Source organism: Lissotriton helveticus, chromosome 9, assembly GCF_964261635.1.
Source record: "Lissotriton helveticus chromosome 9, aLisHel1.1, whole genome shotgun sequence".
Lineage (NCBI taxonomy): Eukaryota > Metazoa > Chordata > Amphibia > Caudata > Salamandridae > Lissotriton > Lissotriton helveticus.
Genome location: NC_136070.1, coordinates 45,261,378 through 45,280,621, shown reverse-complemented (window position 1 = coordinate 45,280,621; position 19,244 = coordinate 45,261,378). Strand labels below are relative to the sequence as shown.

At 43.6% G+C, this 19,244-nt stretch overlaps 1 protein-coding gene across 2 annotated transcripts in view; it reads right to left on the bottom strand.

Moving 5' to 3' along the window:
- Positions 1–573: 573 nt before the first annotated feature.
- STXBP6 (syntaxin binding protein 6) overlaps positions 574–19,244 on the bottom strand; it is a 469,813-nt gene continuing 451,142 nt past the window's right edge. For both annotated transcript variants that reach the window (XM_078659426.1, XM_078659427.1), the window contains exons 5-6: positions 9,745–9,902; positions 574–2,562 (exon numbers count right to left, since the gene is read on the bottom strand). In XM_078659426.1, coding sequence (XP_078515552.1) covers positions 2,539–2,562; positions 9,745–9,902 — 182 coding nt within the window. In that variant the 3' untranslated portion in view covers positions 574–2,538. The remainder of the gene's footprint in view (positions 2,563–9,744; positions 9,903–19,244) is intronic.

Below are 19,244 nucleotides of genomic sequence, written 5' to 3'. Positions count from 1 at the left end.
ACAAATTTTTGGCATAGCCAATAGATCTTGCATAGGCGAGACCTATTGGCGTTGCCAATGATTGTTACTAGGATAAAACCAAAGTTTGTGAATTCCCAAAAATGTTTTACACATTTAAATCGTTTATTTGCTGTGTAACCCTAGATAACAAGCATGAACTGCTTTGTAAACCAGGCTCTATAGTCTCCAGCAAGAAACTGCGAGCAAACCATTTACTCTGTACCCGAAGAGTCAAGAGACTCTGGCTTTATTCACACTTTGTAACTCTTCTTTCACATTTGCTTGTATAAGAGTTCTAAAAAGAACACTTTTGAGTGAATAGTCCTGCATTGGATTTTATCATAAATGACGTTCAAATGGTTTGTGCTATTAGAAAAAATATTTGTCAAGTAACATTGGATAGAAATGCCAAAGCTAATCACCCAAGAAGTTGGGAAAGGAAGAGAACCTGGAGTTGACCTAGGAGACCACTGCTGGATTTCAAAAGCATCTTTAACTTACCTGTACAACATTCTCTATCTTTATGAATACAATTCAAATACAACACAACAACAAAGGTGAAAACCTGAGAGCTTTCCTTAAATTGTTTAATTACATTCTACTTTCACAGTTGAGGGATCCGAAACTACAGGGTGATGATACAGATGCAAATGCCCCATGGCCAACAAGTGGTAAAAGGGGACAACGTTTTGCAACAAACATGTGGCCATGTCCCAGTGCTTAGACAATTTGAGAATCATGTACCGCAAAGCCATTGTCATGTCACATGTAGCGCACTTTCAGAACAGAAACAAGCTCAGCGAATGGCCTCTTTCTCCATTAGTGTGGACAACATGACAACCACACCGATGAAGCGCCAAGTCCAAGATGGCCGCCACTCCAGCATCCCTTGTCTTTGAAAACAAAAGCCCCAGACACTGCATGGGTTCATGGACTACCCCGCTTTATTGAGAACACTAGTCTCTGATTACGGTTCCCTGTGTAGTAGGCAGAGGCTTCAGTGAAGCAGTTTTGCAAATGAAAACCCCCTGTGGAGAATTCAAGGCAGCTTTTGAAATGTAGAAAGGAGGACCAACCTTGTCACTACATTCTAGCTAAAAGAAAACCCTGAAATGGACCTCAGCATAGATTATATTAATAAAAACTCTACTTTTGTTCTAACTCTATTTCAGGCTGGCCTCGGCGGATCTACAGTTGTATCTGCGATGCACCACAGCAGCGGATCCTGCATGTTATGCCTTACGGCTCGCTTCGTTCTGTAGACTCTTTGAGGTCCTCCAACCATCGGCCACCACAACCTACATCACTGGATCCTTCCTCTCCTTCTGGCATCTTACCCTGAGGACCCAAGACAAGATTGCAAAGAGGACAACTTCATTTAAAACCTATACCCAAGTAGGAGGCATGTTCCCATTAAAAACTGATGCTTATCCCTTTCCATGAATGGAAAGAGCAGAGTAAAGCTTTTCAACATTCAACTGTTGGGTAGTATGCCTGTTTATAGCCCCCTGTTTTTTTTTTAATCTAGGGGATAACTGTGTAACACTGTTGAACCCATCCAATGTGTCTGACCGAGGGCCTATGCACTGCAAACTTTATACAAACTGAGCCACATGAAACATAGACATCAGCATCTACTCTGGGGGAAACAAACAAACGTTTGATGTACTATTGGGTGATGGTCAGCAAAGCATGTTTGTTCCACTTATGTATGTCCGACAAACGCATGAAGTCCTTTTATTGCTATTAGAAACCTTAAGAGGATGCAACAGACCATCCACAATGCATGGTCTGTCTCAGGGTGCCATGGCCATCAGACGGTACGGACACGTAGTGAGGCTAGGCCGTATCCGTCCACGTCAGTAAACACTGCAGAGTCTTTAACCATTGTCTTAAGGAAGGGCCTGGTTCCTTAGGTCTTTTAACTTCTGGAAGTGCCTCCTGAAGTGTTCCAACTTCTTGAAGAGCTTCCTTAGGTGGTCCGACTTCTTGAAGAGCTTCCTTAGGTGGTCCAACTTCTTGAAGCTCCCTCTTCTTCATTGTGCCACAGTGAGGTGCAGATTGCTCTGGAAAGTTGGAGTAAAGTTTAACACTGATCGGCTAGTCAATCACAGAGAATGCGGAGATTGCATTACCCTGGCCGAAACCCCTTCCCACTCTTCACTGATGAGAAAGAACACTAATAAAATCCATTGATATTCAGTTTCTTTTTAAAAATCACATTGGTCCAGTCTGGATCTTAGTGCCTTCCATTTGGCTTATTTTTGTCTGACCTAGTACAGCCCATAACAATCAATGTCCAAAAATTACAATAAAACCACAATGAAATAAAAAAAATATAAGAGTTGACATTGCTTAGGAAGATGAGAAACAGGAGGCCGTATTCATCTGAGACCCGGCGAAGGGTAAGCTGATGTCCGGTTGTGCGGTAGTTCGGCAGTTGAATGTGGCTTTATTAAAAAATAAAGCAAAAAGAAATTGCAGGCAGAGATTTCCTTCACTTTCTCTCCAGATGGGCTGAGCGGTGTTGGCCGTGTCTCAGCATTTGTGCTTCATGGCGAGCTGTAGGACAAAGAAGAAGGAGAAGTTAGCGAGAGCCGCATACAACTTCTCAATGCACACTGATGATCCCACTGATGTTGCCTTTACTATAAAAAAAATTTGAAAGTTTACACATTTTAAAACCAAATAAATTGCACTAAACATCTACATATGTAAAGAATCACAAGTTACCAGTCAAAGCCATTATCAATTATTTAAATGCTTTGTATTTCCATGCCCATGAATCACTAGCCTCAAAATTTCCACAGTGAATTTGAGCCTCAGGGGGACTCATTCTTAATATTAAAATCAAACAAGTTCTAAGTAGAGTCTCAGTAACTTGGCCACACAAACAGCATATGTTCAGATCTTGGAATTCCCATTTGCCAATCTAATATCCCCAAAACAGAGATCTGCCCAAGCCAGACACTATGAGTAGGCGTATTTCTGTAAGATCCTTAATCCTGTCATATTGTGTAACATTGAGGCCTACTATTATAAATCATACAATAGTTTCTATAGATCTTCTCTTAATGAAGTGAGGAAAAATCAGCTTTATTGGTGCGTAGTACCGCAAAACCTTTAAAAGCTTTGAAAAATATTTTAGGAATATGCCATGTGGCTTGAGAAATGTGCAAAAAACCCGCAGAACTGAGCCATCATGCAAAAAATAAAGACAAGATCACATAACGGCGTCTGGTGTATAAATCCTGGTGGGTCCACTCAGCCTTTTATCCATCCGGGGTTGATAAAATGAGTACCAGAGTTGGGTAACATTAAACATGCTATTCAGCACCAAGATACTCTTGGGTGAATGTGCGCTTTACAAATACTCAAATTATGTTATATGTCCGCCTACCATATTAATGATTTTGTAACTGAACCAACTTCCCAGTGAATAAGGAGCGGATTGGGGGAGGGAATAAAAATAAAGTAGCACCATTTCCTCAGTAAGAAAATATTTCCAAAGCACCATGAAAGACGGACTGAAATGTCATTTTTCTCATTCATCTCAGTGCATAACTTGGCTAAAACAATACAAGTACATGTTTTTGCTGTTGGGATCGGGCTGGGCAAAGGGCTCTACTTGGCAGTTGCCAAGTGCAGACGCTTGTAATTACATCAAGCTTGGATTGCAGGGGTCCATCTCTCCCACGTCCTGTGGAAGATCGAAACAATCTTAAATGTGCCTTCATCCTATGTAAGACGTGGATCGCGGGCTCACCGTGTCATTGGATTCAAGCTATCCTGGCTGAAGAGGGGTAAAACCCCGAAACCGGTCCTAGGATGCTTGTTTCTGGTCCAGGGAGGACCTGGCTTGGCAGTTCGGGCTGGACTGTTCCCATGAGGCCCAGGGTCAAGACTGATTTGCATATGGCCAGGTCTAAACTGGGGTGGCATGGTGAGCAAAAGAATGATGGATTTAACCCAGATCTCTTGACTGGGAGTGAATGTTTTAATTTGTTCTTCATTCCGTCCATCAATTGTATGTCTTTTGATGACCCAACTTATTTGATCCAGATTGTTTATAAAATCGATCTGTAAACAACATCTTGACATCTTTAATCACTGCAGACAAACTTATTTCCACTTCCCTCCATTTCTCAACAAAGAGGCTTCTACCCGGGATCACTGGGTGTCCGTATTTCCCAACTTTCATGCAGTGTGAATCTGATAATATGCTGTTCAAGGCTCTAGATAAAATCAATCTATTTTGATTGCTCTTTTCATGCAAGCAGATTTGTATGCCGGCATCCCGTTTGTAGACAAATATCATTCCTATTTCAGAAGAGGAGCACAGTGATAATATTAATTTAGTTGAAGGCTCTCTTCTGATGCCATTGTCTGCATCTAACCAGATTGAAGCCAGAACAGTGAAATGTACACCTACCAAAAATGTGATTAATGATAACTTAAAGAAGGGGTGCATTCGCCAGCTAACATCCCTTGCTGCAGCCCCATTTCTTGTGCTGAAGAATGCTGCACAGTAGAGCCCTTGCATTGACTATCACCGTTTGAATACAGGAGTATCATTATAAGAAGGGATTTTCCTAACCTCTGCTTGTTGTTCAGTTGATTAAAGTGAGACAGGTTCAGATTTACAGTAATTGGGATTCAAATTTATTTGACAGCTGTAGATGAAAAAGGCTCCATCATTGGCATGCTTGTGAGGATTTCATAATGCATATGAACTACATAGTGTTCATGTAACATTCAAGTTCTTTTGAAAAACGGGATTTGCAAAATGTTGCATGTCAAAATGGATGATGTATTTCTCTCACATGATTTGTTCTTACATATTGAATATGTGAGTGAGGTACTGAAGATATTATGAATAACATTTTTCTGCTAAGAGATACATTTTTATAATTGAGATTATTTCTGTGGATTGGTTTGCAGGCTGAAACAGTGCAAAATGGTATGATTTTAGTTCTATCATTAAAATACTTTCTTCCAAGGAGTCAAAGTAATAGTTTTTAAACAATCTTCTTGCACACATGTGTATAGTTTATTCAGAAGCATCCTGCCATTATTTAATTATCAGACAGAGGAACTACACTAGTTTTGGTTGAAATTGATGCTCCCAATTTGCTTTGGCGTTATTTTGGCCCAAACGTTTCAATGTGCACATTTGCTTTCAATGGCTTAACATTCAAGAAATAGAACTACAGCTGAAAAGAACTCTTAGATATTAAAAAAGAATATAATGTATGAAGCATTACCTGGAGGAACACATTATCCCACAACATTTGGTTGGATTTTAACAAGTTTGAGGTTATTGGTAGCAGCCAGAATTTCAATCGAATGATAGCCATGTTAATTATGTTTTGTTCAGATTTTTACTTTGTGGTGACATACAGATGCAGAACAATAAACTTAGCATGTGGTCCCTGTGAAAACAGGTAGTGTTGAAAAATTAACATTCTTTTATCTGGAGGATTTATGGTAGCCATTTTTCAGGTATGGCACATTTCCATATTGAGCCAATTGAGCTTCTCACTTTGTTCTGACTTTTCCAGTGGCATGGCTTACTGGAATATTTATTGTATTACAATAATATGATAAGCATAAACATTTGCAACTATGTTTTCCCACCACTATACTAATTCATTGAGCCACTCAGGCAGTCACACGCTACTCACTGTTGGTTATCCACTATCCTTAAGTCCTACAGTAGAACGGTCTGCAGATTGCGTCCTGAGACTTTAACAATGAGCACAAATCTACGTCGGGTCAAGAGAATAAGGGATTCATCAGAGCACATACTCTACCTCACTTCCAGAGATCTCTACTCATTTATCTGATTATACCTACTATACCTTCTTGAGTTTGAAGCACACTGTTTGTAGTTACCATGTATCACTACATTCCAATATGGATGCCATGTTCATATGTGACTTGCGGTTTTTCTCCTAGTCTGTCTTCCATTTTGATGGATCTGTATGTATTCGGTGATCTAACTCACAGCCAGTGTGTGAGCAAGACTGCAAGACATTCTAAACGGATTTGAATACAAGCAAGGGATGGCGGGAGAAGAAACAATAGGCTGAAACTGTACCAATTTCTCAGTAATTCTACACAACACACCACTTGACTTTTGGTATTAGTAGTTGTATCATTGCAACACCCTTGTGCCATGGTTCTTTGCTAGGATCCCTTTGTTCATGTCAGCTCTGTACACTGTGCCTATTGTTAATTTTACCACCAGAGCACACGTTGTGTGACCAGAACAGTTGCATCACTGTCGTTATTGATATGTGTTCAAGAGCTTCTGGGTGCTAATTGCAAGGTCTCACAACGACTTTTCTTAGTGTGCATTGCTTATCAAAGGCTGAATAAATTAAGGGTGGGCGGAATTTGTGAAATCGCGTTACGCAAATCTCAGCGAAATGGTAAAAAATCTCCGCGAACACGCAGAAATTACGCGAAAATGCAGAATTGCTTGTTTGCGATGCTTTTTTTACTGTTCGCAATCGCTGTTTACGTGCTCGGAGGGAAAAATCTCGCGAACACGCATTTGAGAACGTGATCAAGCAAAAAATTTCGCGAAGTTGCGGAACACAGAATTTTGGGCAATTTCGCGTTCTCCACAGAACGCAAAATTACCCAAATTCCGCGAGCGGAAGAGAATTTAACGCCCAGGCCTAGAATAAATAAACTTAAAAGAAACCCTCCACAAGCACCAAACCTCCATAAAACATACTTTTCAACCATCCATAGGACAAGTTTAACACACAGCTTCACCCGGGACCAGGCAGCCAACCCCCACAATGAAGAGATTCTGGACATAGAAAGTGAAGGTTGTCTGCAAGGTCTGGTGTCACACTAGACCCTGCATCGAGAATACCACAAGGATTTGTTGGTGGGCTTCCCCTATAGCCGCACTCGGCACCAAACACAAATTTTGTGGCCAACTCTCCTCTGTGCATGGCCTGTGGCCAGAGTGCTGTAGTGACGTATAGCCCCTAAGGCCGGACTCCATTTTGAGCAGTCAAATACTCCGTTTTCTACCTGATCATTGGTATGTCTACCTTTATCTTTCATAGAAAGTGTCAAATCATCCAGACAATGACATTGATAAGACACCTAATGTGACATCAGTCTTAGACAAGTGTCTTGTTATCTACATTTCAGGGTCAGATAATAAAAATAAACAATGTAGCTTGAATTGACGTATTTGTACCATACATGTCTATTTTAGTGTGTCTTAAGATTAGCATAGTGAAGTCAGAAATTCCTAAAATGTTCCCCATTCTGGTTAAGATTGGTGGTCAACAGTACAGAAGGCTCATCAAGTGACTGCTTAGAGAGAGGTCCTTCACTTAGGTCATCGTACAGGATACTGCCAGAGATCCTGACAGATTGTCGTGCTGCTGCAACATCCAGTCCTACGCTGAGAACTGACACTGAGCCAAGTCTGAGAGAGAGAAGGAAGTCTGTTTTCCTTCTAGGTAAGAATCTCTCCTGGCTACTGATAATTACAACTTCTTGCTGTAAACAGGTATGCAGTGCACTAAATCCTAATAAACTCTAGGCCCAATAAAGATACTCGTTGCTTTTTAAAGTATAGAGCATTAGTTGTAGTATTTAGGGTAATTGGTTGCCAAATTACATTTCGACTATATTAGAAACGTTCATAATATTCTCGTTGTTAGTAACATGCATCAGTGCTGTTTTAGTACTATTATGTGTGGTTATGTTACATGTGCTAAACAACAGGACGAGAATGTTGGAATAAAATACTTTTACTTGTGTGTGATATTCTAAAGAATGAAACTGAGTCTGAATTAGCATTGCATCACTGACTCCTTTTTAAGAGACTGTCCGTAACCAAGAAAGCATGGACACCACATCAACGATGTATTGAGTGGGGTTGTGTGGGGCAACAACAACCTGTACTTTCACGTCCAAGCGTCGGTGCACTGAACTGTGTTCAGGGGTTAAACCTTGTAAAGCTAAGCCAAAGCCTTGGTTGGAGGGGGGTTGGCCATAGTCCCAAACCTGTGGCCAGACACTGCACCCACCCTTCCATGACCTCCTAACTCACTACTGGCTCAGTCTTCACAGCAAAGGATGATCAGAGGGTCTATTGTCAAGCAACCCCCACTGCATACATTGTTTAGGATAAATAAATAAAAAAAGACAATGACATACATGAAAAGTACTTCACTTCTGAAATATCCAAAGTATTGGTAACCATCTGAAAGGAATTGTTGTATAGCGTTTTAGGACCCAAGTGAAATTTTCCCGAATCATGCCCTTATATAGGTATAATTCACATTGCCCTTATATAGGCATAGAAATCATAACCATATTTAGACATAGCCCATGCATTCCAAATACAGGCATGGATACTTCCACTAGTTACGAAAAGCCACAACGATTTCTTGGAAAATCGGCTTACACAGTCAGGGACATCCCCCTTGCTTGAATATTGATTTGTCCTAGAAATCATGGAGTTTTCAAAGAACTGCCATTCCCTTGGGGTTCTTTGCTGATGTTATTATGCCCGACTTTACGTCAAACCAGGCACATTCAAGGTATAAATATGCCTACACTTGCCCTAGCAAACACACGGTGATTTGGAGCAGTTCGACTATCTACTTGCCCGATGCAGCTCGCTACAGCAAGTGCTGAAGGAAGCCGACCCTCCAGCTGACGTACTGATTGAGAAGCTAACCTTTCTCTCGCTGAGAATCCAGCTTCAGTGTTTTCAAGATCCCCTTGCGGGTGTTGGGAAATCGAGTCTGAGACAGAGAGATACCAGACCTCCTTCATTATAACTAAGGTATGGAGCTGATTAGACCCTAAGAGAAATATTGGATAGATTCTTGGCAAAGAAACTAAACCTATGCTACACCATACTTACTTCTTCCCTCGTACTAGACTTAGGTTAGGTACACGGGGTAGGCGTATTTTAGAAGCACCAGTTGAGTACTTTTAGTCTTTGTTATTTATGTATGTATTCTTATGGCTTAGAAACCAATCAATGCTTTTACAGTATTATTTTATAATACTATTCATGATGCACGTATTATACTTTGCAGCCTGTATTATGATTGTAGCAGTTCATTTCCTCTGCATGAGAAAGAAGACTCTTCAATAAAACCTTTTATTGAAAACGCCTGTCTCTCTATTTCTCTGCACCTCTGTAGAAACAAAGCATGCACGATTGACTGAGTAAAATATCTATCTATTGTTTCCCCGACTCTGAAGATACGTTTTATTCTTGGGGAAACAAAGTTGTCATGTTTATGCGGTTGTCAGAAACTAATCCCTTCTTGTTTATTCGAGAAAGTTTCTAGTGACCTCTGAGCTAGCTGGCACTCACTATTACCTTTAATATATTCGAAAGAGACCTAGTCGACCTCAGTCCTACGTCTAATCTATAGGATATATTATTCCAATGCGCAGAGCCTATTGGGAATATAGGAACTACACTACAGTATACACTTGCATCAAATACTGTGGTAATTGTGTGTATTTCTCTTGGGTCATTAATTTGTAGCTAATAATCTACCCCTCTGGGGATTGGTCCATGTTCCCCCACACTCCCTCTCCCAGGGACTCTTATGAATTACGTTACCCCCGCCAGGGGTGATGCCGGCTCGCATACAGGGGTGACATATAAGTTGGCCATCAGACACCGGTCCAAGGGTGCAGTTAACTCCTCCCTTAGTAGATCCTCTCTGCGTCACTTACTTTGTGTGCTGTGTCTGCGAACTGCTGGGCGCTGTTCATCATGTCCGCCGTCTTCTCCTCTGTTCGCCCCAAGCGCTCCCCGCGCTCATTCAAGGCCTGGCTCGCCTTCTGAACAGCACTGGTCACACTATCCGCTGCAGAGTGAAGGATGCTGTTACCTGGAATGGGGAGGGAAGAGATAGAAAGGAAGCAACTGTGTTAGAATCATAGCTGAATTGAATGCAAAAGACCGCTGCACCATCACCCTGCCAGGGATAAGAGAGTCCTATTCTCTGTGCGCTTCATCATCTCTGTGCCAGAAATTGGAGAGCCTTATCCCTAGTGTGCTTCATAATCTTTGAGCCAGGGATAAGAGAGCCCTATCGCCTGTGGGTCAGAACTGTCAGAACTGAGAGTGTCACATCCTCCGTTACCAGGACAAACCGAGCCCCGCCAACAGTATGCCCATGTCTAGAGATCAAGGTGCAGATCATGATGCCGCCCTGCACCCAGGCACAGAAGTGGCCATGTATTCTTACTTCAATGATGGCACAAACAAATGGTAATCTTACAGGTAATGGATGAGCTGCAGAGAACACCGCTCAGTAACTCACAGCGGTGTTTCAAAGTGGTGTTGCCTGCAGTTCATGCATAAACTCACTCATCGACATAGTGGTAATTACCACTTTATGCTTCTGAGCTGTGCTATCTGCAGCCATGCAGTAGCACGTAGACATGGCAGTGTTTGCAACTCTGTTTCTGAGCTGTGCTACCTGCAGCCATGCACTCCCACATAGACATGGCAGTATTTGCAACTCTGTGTTTCTGAGCTGTGCTCCCTGCAGCAAATGACCTAGCACTCGTACACACATGGCAGTCATTGGCACTTCAAGCCTCGGAGCTGTGCTATCTGCCACTCACACACTAACACTTACAGCTGCCGGGGTACCACATGCATGGCAGGCAGTGGATTGCTCCAGTTGTGTGGATGGGCTCAAGACAAGAGCCCCAAGCTCTCTGTGCAAGCTGTAGGATAGTCCACAGCAGTGTGTCAAGAGTTGGAGAGCGCCCCGGGAATGGCATAGATTCACAGGCCACAGCAGTGTTTCAAGAGGTAGTGATCCTCGGGCTTGTGTCCGATACACCAGCCACAGCAGCGTACCATAAGTCGTGGATGCACAAGGGGCCCCATTACAGCAAGAACCCTGCTGGCATGCCTATACCAGGAGTGCTCCAGAAATGTGCAGCAAGGTTAGGAGAACCTGAGAATGTGACCAGGTAAAGCAAACACTACCGTGTGTAAGGAGATCAGCAAAATGTGAAGGCCAACATGCTGCATCCATTTATGCTTCTAAAACCGTCTCCATGTAGAGAGCTGGTTATTACACAGCTGTATCAGTGGCTCAATCACGTGATGACTATTACAAACCTTAGGAGTATCCAAAACACCTGGGCTTTGTGGAAATGTGCAGGAATATCAGGGGTATTGCCACTACAGCTTGGACATGACTAATTTTCTTTGCAACTCTTATTTAAGTCCTACATATTTGCACTCCATAGAACTGACCACACACAAGTGTCACCACGCCTTGGGGATTCCTAACACCCACACATTTTTGCAACAAGTTCTGTTCTTCAGGTCACCCATCCTCTCAGTCACTCAACCTGCTTTTCTGATAATTATTATAATATCTAGCAGACAGTATACCAATATCAATATGGCCTGCCTCTTAATGACAGTGTTTACAATTACTAAATGAAAAAGGACCATATTATTAGGTAATAAAACATTTCCAGTCATTTCTAAATAATAAAATCTGAACTTCCAATTCAACACGAGAAAGATTTCAGTATGATATACTCTAAAAAGGATCACAATTCAACTATTAGTTTAACCAATGATTGCCTCACAATTATCTAATTTAAAGGTCGCCTCTGTAAAGATACCATTCCGTAAAATTATGTTAGCTGCAAAGAGCCCCTCATCTCTTGCATTTCTGATTTCTTAATGGGAGGAATTCACTTTCTGATTTGGGAAAAGATGTCATTAATCCAATGAGAGCACTTGTAAATTAATTCTGAGTATATATAAGTTTTTTTTTTTAGAGTTCTGACCCTCCTGGCTTCTTTTCAGTCTCCTTTTCTCACCAGGTGACCCTCCCTATTCTGATCCTATTGCTTCTCTTTTCACATTTGTATGTTTGGGTCTCTCCTACTTATTTTTATTGTGACCTATTGTACTCATTCTACCTATAGCCTGCTCTTGCCTAATTTATTTCCCTATGAGTCCAAAACCTATTACAGCTTCCTGGTCTGCTCTCTGTCCACTCATTTCCCTTTCTTGAATAAATTAACCTGATTATGACAACAACTGATCCATACTCCTACTCTAAGAGGTAGCTTAAATGAAGTCTCACCTCCTGCATTATCTTAAACCCCACAACCTTTAAAAAAAATACTGGAAAAATGTTAAACATTGGACAATGAGCGAGCACCCCTAAGGCTGGCTGTGGACCAACACCACAGAGTAAGCAAGAGGAGTCTCAAACTTGAGCTTATCACTTTCTTACAGCACACCACTGTCGGCTGAAATCTCTATGAAGGAACAGATGGGTCTCCTAATAGTTACAACTTACTGATCCACTCATCTTTGATGCCAACTATAGCTCTCTGTATTTCTCTCCAACATTACTAGGTCCACCATTAATATCAAGATATGCCTCACCTTGAACGCTCCTACACTAAGTACCCCAATCTCGCTTTCTTTTTCATGCATCGCCCCTTCTAGCCTTCCTTTATTATTCTCTATCCTAAGCTTTCCCTCCCACCGTTATCTCTCTACAATATTTCTCTAACTGCTACTCATCTTTTCTAGGGTATCGGTCAGATTCGCTTTCTCTCTCAAAGGCAACAATCTCTGCTCCCTGTACTAAACGCCTTAAAAATCCTCAACTAATTCAATTCTTTGGGTATCCTTATCCTCTCACAAGAGTATTGGTACTCACCTGAGCAGTTAACTCCTCCTTCCTCCTAGAATAAACCTATTGCAGAAAGGTATCCCCGCAGAATCACTAGCAGGGGAAGCCTGTAGCTGGAGTAGTACAGAGACATTCCACCGCTCACACTCTGAAGCCAGATCTCCCACTATCACAAAGGATGCGGGTAACTCCCAACTCAAACCCTCTTATCTGGGCTTCCAACTCCTGACTACATGAAATACAAAATACCTGTCCTGATTCTCAGCTGCAGACACTCATTTCTTTACTCAATGCCTGAGGTTTGACAAGAGCTCATCTGTGCAGAATTCTCTTCACTCAAGCCCTGAGTCATCAGCTCTTATCTTATTGACCTGCTCTAGTAAAATAATCTGCTGTACAAGATGCTTTCCTCGCCATGCTGTGGAAGTCTTCAACTGCTGCTAGTGACTAAATACCTTCTGGGATGTCCATGTTTTTAAAACTCTTTATTGATGACTGCGATCAGATATTGCAATGTACCTACAGGTTCTGCACATCCTATACAGTCTTTTCTGTTTTTCTCCCCCTTTTAACTTTAAACATCCGACTCATTGTCTCACATGTTACTGGTCTATACAAAGCGTCTACGACAGCATGAACAACTCTATATAAAAGTGTTATTTCTTTACAAGTAAATACAAACTGTCAATGCTCGATCGGTTCTCAGCATGTATACATCTGCGGCCTCATAATTGAAGGCGTCGCCAGTTCCTATCCCTCCCAACCTCCCACCCCGTTCCGTACGTCTCCTGACATCTCTGCACAGGCTATGCTATATTCCTGGGCCTAGTAATCGCGAAGGGCTGACATGTCTAAATAAGTGTGATCATCATCCACTGGCCAACCTGTGCACTCCCTGGACCAGTCTCCATTCGCGGACCCCTTACCCCCCCCCCCCCGGCCATCCCCGCTACGGGGTCTCCGTCTGGGAGGGAGTCAAGTCCATGTCCTCCAGCTCCAACAGCATCCATTCCCAATCTTGTGCAATCAGGTGTTTCCGTAGCACCGTTCCTCTTCCCTCCTGAGAATTGCACCTTCGGCACTACCCCACTTCAATACTTCGGATCGCCAGACCTCTACAGTCGGGGGTCGTGCAGATTTCCACCTCATAGTCAGTGCCCTGACCGCCAGTAATAATGCTAAGTCCATGAACTTCAGTGGAGCCCTACGTCCTTTGGGTCTTTTCCTGTGTCCAAGCAAGCACGGCAGCGCCCCCTTCTGGTATCTGAATGCCCGTGGCAGTGTAGAGTATGTGTCGGACCAGTCCCCAATAGCCGTCTATGCGTGGGCAGGACCATAGAATGTGGAGAAGGCCGGCCTCCTCCGCATGACAGCGGGGACAGCAATGGGAAGAGGCAGGAAACATCCTGTGCAGCCTTTGGGGGTAAGGTATGCCCGATGTAGTAACATGGCTTGGATACATTTAAACTTCACATTTCTGGACACTCTTCTAGGGTGTTCCAGAACAACTTCTGGGATGTCCATGTCCTTGAATCCTCCCAATATCACTAGAAGTTGGGGAAACCTCACACCTGAAACATCCTAGATGAATTCCGCTCAGGTTTCAGACCAAGCTGCAGCCCTCAGACCACCTGCCCTAGGTTGCTGCTGATGCACTTGGCATTCTTGATGCTTTCAAGTCAAGTCTACTTATGATCTGTGATTTATTGGTGGCTTTTGACTTGGTTAATTATTCTACATTTATTAGGAGCCTCAAATGGAAAGAAGGGGATAAGCAGTTTTGTATCATACTTGACTAATCAATATCACATCAAATGTGACAACTATTTTTCCAGATCTATTAACTTATTCCACAGAGTATCACATGGTTTCCCATTAACCCCATTCACCCCCGCCTAACACCTTTTGTTCTCAACCCCAAAAAGTTAGGGATCTTTCACCAGCAATAGGAGGATGATGCTCAGTTAGATCTCAAGTTCTATTCTCTACATTATTTTTTCAAAATTGGATGACAAACCACTGTCAGTCTGAACATGCTAACTTGATTACTATTACAAACCTTAGGAGTATCCAAAACACATGAACTTTGTGGGAATATCAGGAGTGTCGCCACTACAGCTTGGACATGACTTATTTTCATTGCAACTCTTTTATTTAAGTCCTATATATTTGCACTCCATGGAACTGACCACACACAAGTGTCACCAGGCCTTGGGGATTCCTAACAGACACACATTTTTGCAACAAGTTCTGTTCTTCTGGTCACCCATCCTCTCAGTCACTCAACCTGCTTTTATGATAATAATTATTATAATATCTAACAGACAGTATACTTGTTATGGCTAACATGCATGTTACTAGCTGATGTTATCGTACGGTACTTGTCAGCCCATTGCCAGAACAAGACCGTAAGACGACAGTACAATCAAGTGTTGTATCAAGGTTCGATTAATGCAACTCACTCTTAACTGGAGTATCAACGGTGCAGCTCAGCACCAGGGAAGGCAGCCTTGCATGTTGCGTGTCACTTTGTCACATAACAGATGATTTGATCACATGACTTCGGTCTTACAGCCGCTCCAATAGATTCTCATAGAAGCTAGATCAACCCACACGATGAGCTATAGCACCCTCAGGTTTTACTTACAGGAACGCCTATATATCTGACCAAAAGGTTTCAAATGCCTGAAGGCCAATGCTCTCTATGTGATGCTGGATTGTTTCTAATGGAAACGCCCGCTTTCAAAACAGAGTGCACGATCCCTATATGTTGTGCACATTATGCAAATTGCATTTGGGACCACCTTCCCCTGCTCTTCATGCAATCATTTCTCTAGTAAAATTCAAGGAGGATCTTAAATTGATTAATTGATTAGCGAAATATGATACAAAACTGCTAATCCCTTTGAGGATGTTAATAAAAGTATAACAATGAACCAAGTCAAAAGCCACCAATACATTTCAAAGGTTGTGTCTAGATTGAATATTTCTGACTAGAGACACAATACAGGCATCTTCTTAGGGTTTTCTAGAGATTGCAATGCCTCTTCTGGTTTCTCCTCGTACTAACCCCTCCTCGTGTGCTTCCCTTTCTCCCTTCTATGGCATCCACTTGCAAATACATTTTGTGTCTGCAATGACCATTCTCACACTTTTGATGCCCTGTCACTATACATCTCCAACTTAATCCTTTGTTGCTAGTGTTCGAACTCTTGTTCATTGCCGCGCCTCTACAATCGTTCCAGTGAATTTATTTAAAATGTAAGTTTATTAATAAAGAGTTCACATACACCAAAAGAAGATAAGCCAATTAATTAAAATAAATTCACGGGAACAACTAAAATTAAGAAAATCATACAATTAACATTTTTCTGAGGTCTTTTTTTTAAATGTTATAAATTCACAAAATTAGGTTTAACAAGATCACCAACATTAGCTAAATTAAAAATAAACAGAATATCAGAAGCATTTTTAAGGGATCTCTTGCTATTTGGCGTGAGTACATGTCTGAAATGAGTTATTTGGGCTTCAATGAACTTAGCACCTATCAGCAAAAGATAACACAACTCACCAGACACACTACAACTACTCATACGCATCACCAAGCCTTCTGTTGTTCTTTTATATATGCTAGGAATTTGCCGAACACTCATGACCGCATGTACAATAATAATATCCAGAACTAATTATTAATAAACTTGCATTTTTTTTTTTATAAAATTTTTATTTTGCAAGTTTAAGTAAAACAAAGAACATAAAAGGGCAACTAGGTGTTACACATTCCGCCCTGCAAAGACATCGAATCAGGAGCTTCGTCCCCACGTATGGCATAACAAGTCCGCGCCATGAGGTTACAGCCAGTGCGCCAATAGTTCGGTGAAGCCCGCCTCAATAGTGATCGAGACGGACGCCTAGGAGAGGGGTTATCAATCCAATGTCCTGTACATCACAGCCAAACGGCTATGGACCCAGCAGTGAGTAGTAAGCACCCATAATAACCAGAACAAGAAGATAACAATCCCCCCCCCTCCCCCTCCCCCCCATGGTGGTGACCCCCTCACACATACACACACAGTCATCCTCCATACTAAACCTGAAAGAGATGCAGCGACCTCAAGGATGCAGGACACACAGCTGAGGGCAGACCTTTGGATAGGAAGGCAACCAATGGACCCCATTGGAACTGAAAGTTCTTAAAGTTACCTAGGAAGATGTCCGCCATCCTTTCCATGCTTAGAAGCTTCCAGAGTCGTGCGTGCCACAGGGATATCGCCGGCGCTTCCTTCCGTTTCCAAGCAGCAGCCAGCGTAAGCTTAGCAGCGCCCAGACAGAGCCATAAAATCTTCTTGTCGGCCCGGGTTTGATGTTCAAGACCGGGTTCACGCAGTCCCAACAGAACAGAGGCAATATCGTCCTCTATGGGATAGTGAAGGATGTCCCTGATATGGGAGAGAATTTCCTCCCAATAGGGCCTAATCACCGGACAGTCCCACCAGATGTGGCGGAAGTCCCCGAGGAGTCCACAACCCCTCCAACATAGGTCGGACGTAGCCGGATATATGCGGTGAAGCCGAGTTGGGCACATATACCACTGCATGAGCGTCTTGAGGTGAGCTTCCCTCAGGTGCAGCGAATGATTAAACGCCGCCATGTCCCGCCACAAGCCGGTGAAGCCCGCCTCAATAGTGATCGAGACGGACGCCTAGGAGAGGGGTTATCAATCCAATGTCCTGTACATCACAGCCAAACGGCTATGGACCCAGCAGTGAGTAGTAAGCACCCATAATAACCAGAACAAGAAGATAACAATCCCCCCCCCCCCTCCCCCTCCCCCCCATGGTGGTGACCCCCTCACACATACACACACAGTCATCCTCCATACTAAACCTGAAAGAGATGCAGCGACCTCAAGGATGCAGGACACACAGCTGAGGGCAGACCTTTGGATAGGAAGGCAACCAATGGACCCCATTGGAACTGAAAGTTCTTAAAGTTACCTAGGAAGATGTCCGCCATCCTTTCCATGCTTAGAAGCTTCCAGAGTCGTGCGTGCCACAGGGATATCGCCGGCGCTTCCTTCCGTTTCCAAGCAGCAGCCAGCGTAAGCTTAGCAGCGCCCAGACAGAGCCATAAAATCTTCTTGTCGGCCCGGGTTTGATGTTCAAGACCGGGTTCACGCAGTCCCAACAGAACAGAGGCAATATCGTCCTCTATGGGATAGTGAAGGATGTCCCTGATATGGGAGAGAATTTCCTCCCAATAGGGCCTAATCACCGGACAGTCCCACCAGATGTGGCGGAAGTCCCCGAGGAGTCCACAACCCCTCCAACATAGGTCGGACGTAGCCGGATATATGCGGTGAAGCCGAGTTGGGCACATATACCACTGCATGAGCGTCTTGAGGTGAGCTTCCCTCAGGTGCAGCGAATGATTAAACGTCGCCATGTCCCGCCACAAGCCGGTGAAGCCCGCCTCAATAGTGATCGAGACGGACGCCTAGGAGAGGGGTTATCAATCCAATGTCCTGTACATCACAGCCAAACGGCTATGGACCCAGCAGTGAGTAGTAAGCACCCATAATAACCAGAACAAGAAGATAACAATCCCCCCCCCCCTCCCCCTCCCCCCCATGGTGGTGACCCCCTCACACATACACACACAGTCATCCTCCATACTAAACCTGAAAGAGATGCAGCGACCTCAAGGATGCAGGACACACAGCTGAGGGCAGACCTTTGGATAGGAAGGCAACCAATGGACCCCATTGGAACTGAAAGTTCTTAAAGTTACCTAGGAAGATGTCCGCCATCCTTTCCATGCTTAGAAGCTTCCAGAGTCGTGCGTGCCACAGGGATATCGCCGGCGCTTCCTTCCGTTTCCAAGCAGCAGCCAGCGTAAGCTTAGCAGCGCCCAGACAGAGCCATAAAATCTTCTTGTCGGCCCGGGTTTGATGTTCAAGACCGGGTTCACGCAGTCCCAACAGAACAGAGGCAATATCGTCCTCTATGGGATAGTGAAGGATGTCCCTGATATGGGAGAGAATTTCCTCCCAATAGGGCCTAATCACCGGACAGTCCCACCAGATGTGGCGGAAGTCCCCGAGGAGTCCACAACCCCTCCAACATAGGTCGGACGTAGCCGGATATATGCGGTGAAGCCGAGTTGGGCACATATACCACTGCATGAGCGTCTTGAGGTGAGCTTCCCTCAGGTGCAGCGAATGATTAAACGCCGCCATGTCCCGCCACAAGGCCGACCATTCCGTGTCGGAGATATCCCTCCCTAACATGACCTCCCACTGGCCCATGTATCGGTGCCTAGGCGTCACCGCCGATTTAAGCAAGAGCTGGTATAAGAAGGAGATGACACCCTTCATGACAGATGACCGCAATATGAAAGCCTCGAAAGGCGACGGAGGTCTCGTCGCCGCCTCCATTATCCCGGGCCTAGTGGCCCAATGATACAATTGTAAGTGGTGAAATCGTTCAGCTTGGGAGATCCCATAATCCCTCATGCAGTTAGCAAAGGTGAGGGGTGCCTGCC